The sequence below is a fragment of the Sinocyclocheilus anshuiensis genome, unplaced genomic scaffold (assembly GCF_001515605.1).
Source record: "Sinocyclocheilus anshuiensis isolate Anshui unplaced genomic scaffold, SAMN03320099.WGS_v1.1 scaffold2100, whole genome shotgun sequence".
In the NCBI taxonomy this organism is placed as follows: Eukaryota; Metazoa; Chordata; class Actinopteri; order Cypriniformes; family Cyprinidae; genus Sinocyclocheilus; species Sinocyclocheilus anshuiensis.
Window position 1 is genome coordinate 451,170 of NW_015542563.1, and position 2,142 is coordinate 453,311.

General features: G+C 34.7%; 1 protein-coding gene across 2 annotated transcripts in view; it reads right to left on the reverse strand.

Moving 5' to 3' along the window:
- LOC107694392 (uncharacterized) overlaps nucleotides 1-1,511 on the reverse strand; it is a 9,903-nt gene extending 8,392 nt beyond the window's left edge. For both annotated transcript variants that reach the window (XM_016494083.1, XM_016494082.1), the window contains exon 1: nucleotides 1,378-1,511. In XM_016494083.1, coding sequence (XP_016349569.1) covers nucleotides 1,378-1,379 — 2 coding nt within the window. In that variant the 5' untranslated portion in view covers nucleotides 1,380-1,511. The remainder of the gene's footprint in view (nucleotides 1-1,377) is intronic.
- Between the last annotated feature and the right edge of the window lie 631 nt (nucleotides 1,512-2,142).

Genomic DNA, 2,142 nt, shown 5'->3' on the forward strand with positions numbered 1-2,142 from the left:
GGGGGGGGGAGGTATATTTTGGGAATATTCCCAAACTTCTTAACTATGTCATGAAATTTCTCGATTCTCCAATATGTGTAAGTAAATGCATTTTGCACCTTTATAGATTATGTTAGTTGATCTATAATGGGCGATGGGCAATAATAGTGTTATCTATTAACTATGCAAAAAACCCTCTTTTTAGGACCATATGAGTGTCATGCCATGGAATATTTTTAATACGACTGACTTTGTATTTAATGTAAATTTAATAAAAACATTGTAAGTTACAAATTATAACACTTTTATGGTACAGAAAGAGAGCAAAGAACATTTACATTATCAAAAACAATATCACTGACTTCAGTCTAGTCAAGAGTTCAAGCACTCTCATAAACTCCCATCAAAATCACTGAAGCGGTTTTGATGGGTCCCATTAAAATCACTGAAGCGGTTTACACTATGAAATTAATATCTTACTTAAAAAACATCTGGCTCTGCTGGTAATTTTTCACAGGACAAACTGCACATTGCACCCAAAGTTGTTTGGTGTGATACAATTCCCCTCGCCCATCCCCCCCCCCTCAGTATCAGTTTTATTTAAATTTTTAACACATGTGGATCTTACATGATAAAAATGTCTAATAAGAAACATCAAACTGCATCTTTGAAATCTGAATCTTTGGTTTTATAAATATTATCAGTATGTGTGTGTGAGTGTGTGCTGTGTGTGTGTGTGCGTGTGTACCTGGTATTTATCACGTTATGGGGACCAAATGTCCCCACAAGGATAGTAATACTAGTAAATTTTGACCTTGTGGGGACATTTTTGAGGTCCCCATGAGGAAACAAGCTTATAAATCATACAGAATTAGTTTTTTTGAGAAAGTAAAAATGCAGAAAGTTTCCTGTGAGGGGTAGGTTTAGGGGTAGGGTTGGTGTAGGGCAATAGCACATACAGTTTGTACAGTATAAAAACCATTACGCCTATGGAATGTCTCCATAAAACATGGAAACACAACATGTGTGTGTGAGAGAGAGGGTGTGTGTGTGTGTGTGTGTGTGTGCGTATTTCTTAATCATCTGAGTCAACATGATCCGTCAAACCCAAAAGCCCAATGGACACTAACAGACAGAGTAACCAAACAATCCACACATCAACGTAGAAATCGTTTGATTGCATTAAGTAATCAGTGTAGAACAATTTAATAACTACATTAATAACCCCACTAATAAAACCCATTATCATAATCATCTGCATAATGATAAACATGTTGAAATTTCCTTAACATCATTAGCAGGTTATAAGGCAACCCTATTTCACAAATAAACACAACTATTGGTATAATGAGACAAAAACACACAAGCTTTATATTTAAAAGGATAAAAAAAAATTACATTGTAAAAGTTCTGCACGAGTTTTATATTCTGGCTGCAAATTTCATAAACCACTGCTTGTTTAGCGAGATATGACTAAAAACAAAACCACAAGTATAATTCCCACACACAGGTCAGAGTCTTTCAGAGGAGTATGATTGGCTCCTCCCACTAAAGGAGGAGTATGGTTGGCTCCTCCCATTAAAGGAGGAGTATGATTGGCTCCTCCCACTAAAGGAGGAGTATGATTGGCTCCTCCCACTAAAGGAGGAGTGTGATTGGTGTTTATTGCCCTCTGCTGGTTATTCTATCAAAGCTGATTGAGCTGTCAGAAGATGTGAGATCTAATATCTTACATAGATAGACATTTGGCTAAAAAACAGTGTGTGAGACCAGATACAGTCAGCTGGAGTTTATTCTGAACAAGATCTCTGATGATTTCAGTCTGATCTCAACAGTTTGAGCAGATTTCAGCTCTGATTGTGTCTCAATCTCATGCAGCTTCACATAAAGGCTGTTTAGTCTGATAAACTAATTAAACATCCTCTACATATTTTATAATAATATTATCAATAAAGTATTATTTTTCTGAACTTAGTAAAAGAAAATAGTAAAAATATTGAATTCATACAAAAAAAAAATACAAACCAACAAAACAACACCAATGTTTCTAACAAAAATAGTTTAATATATACTCTCACAGCAGATTTACAAAGAATAATGCAAATCCCCAATTAAATGATCAAAAGCAACATATAACTATAAACATATATTTAAAGAGAAAAA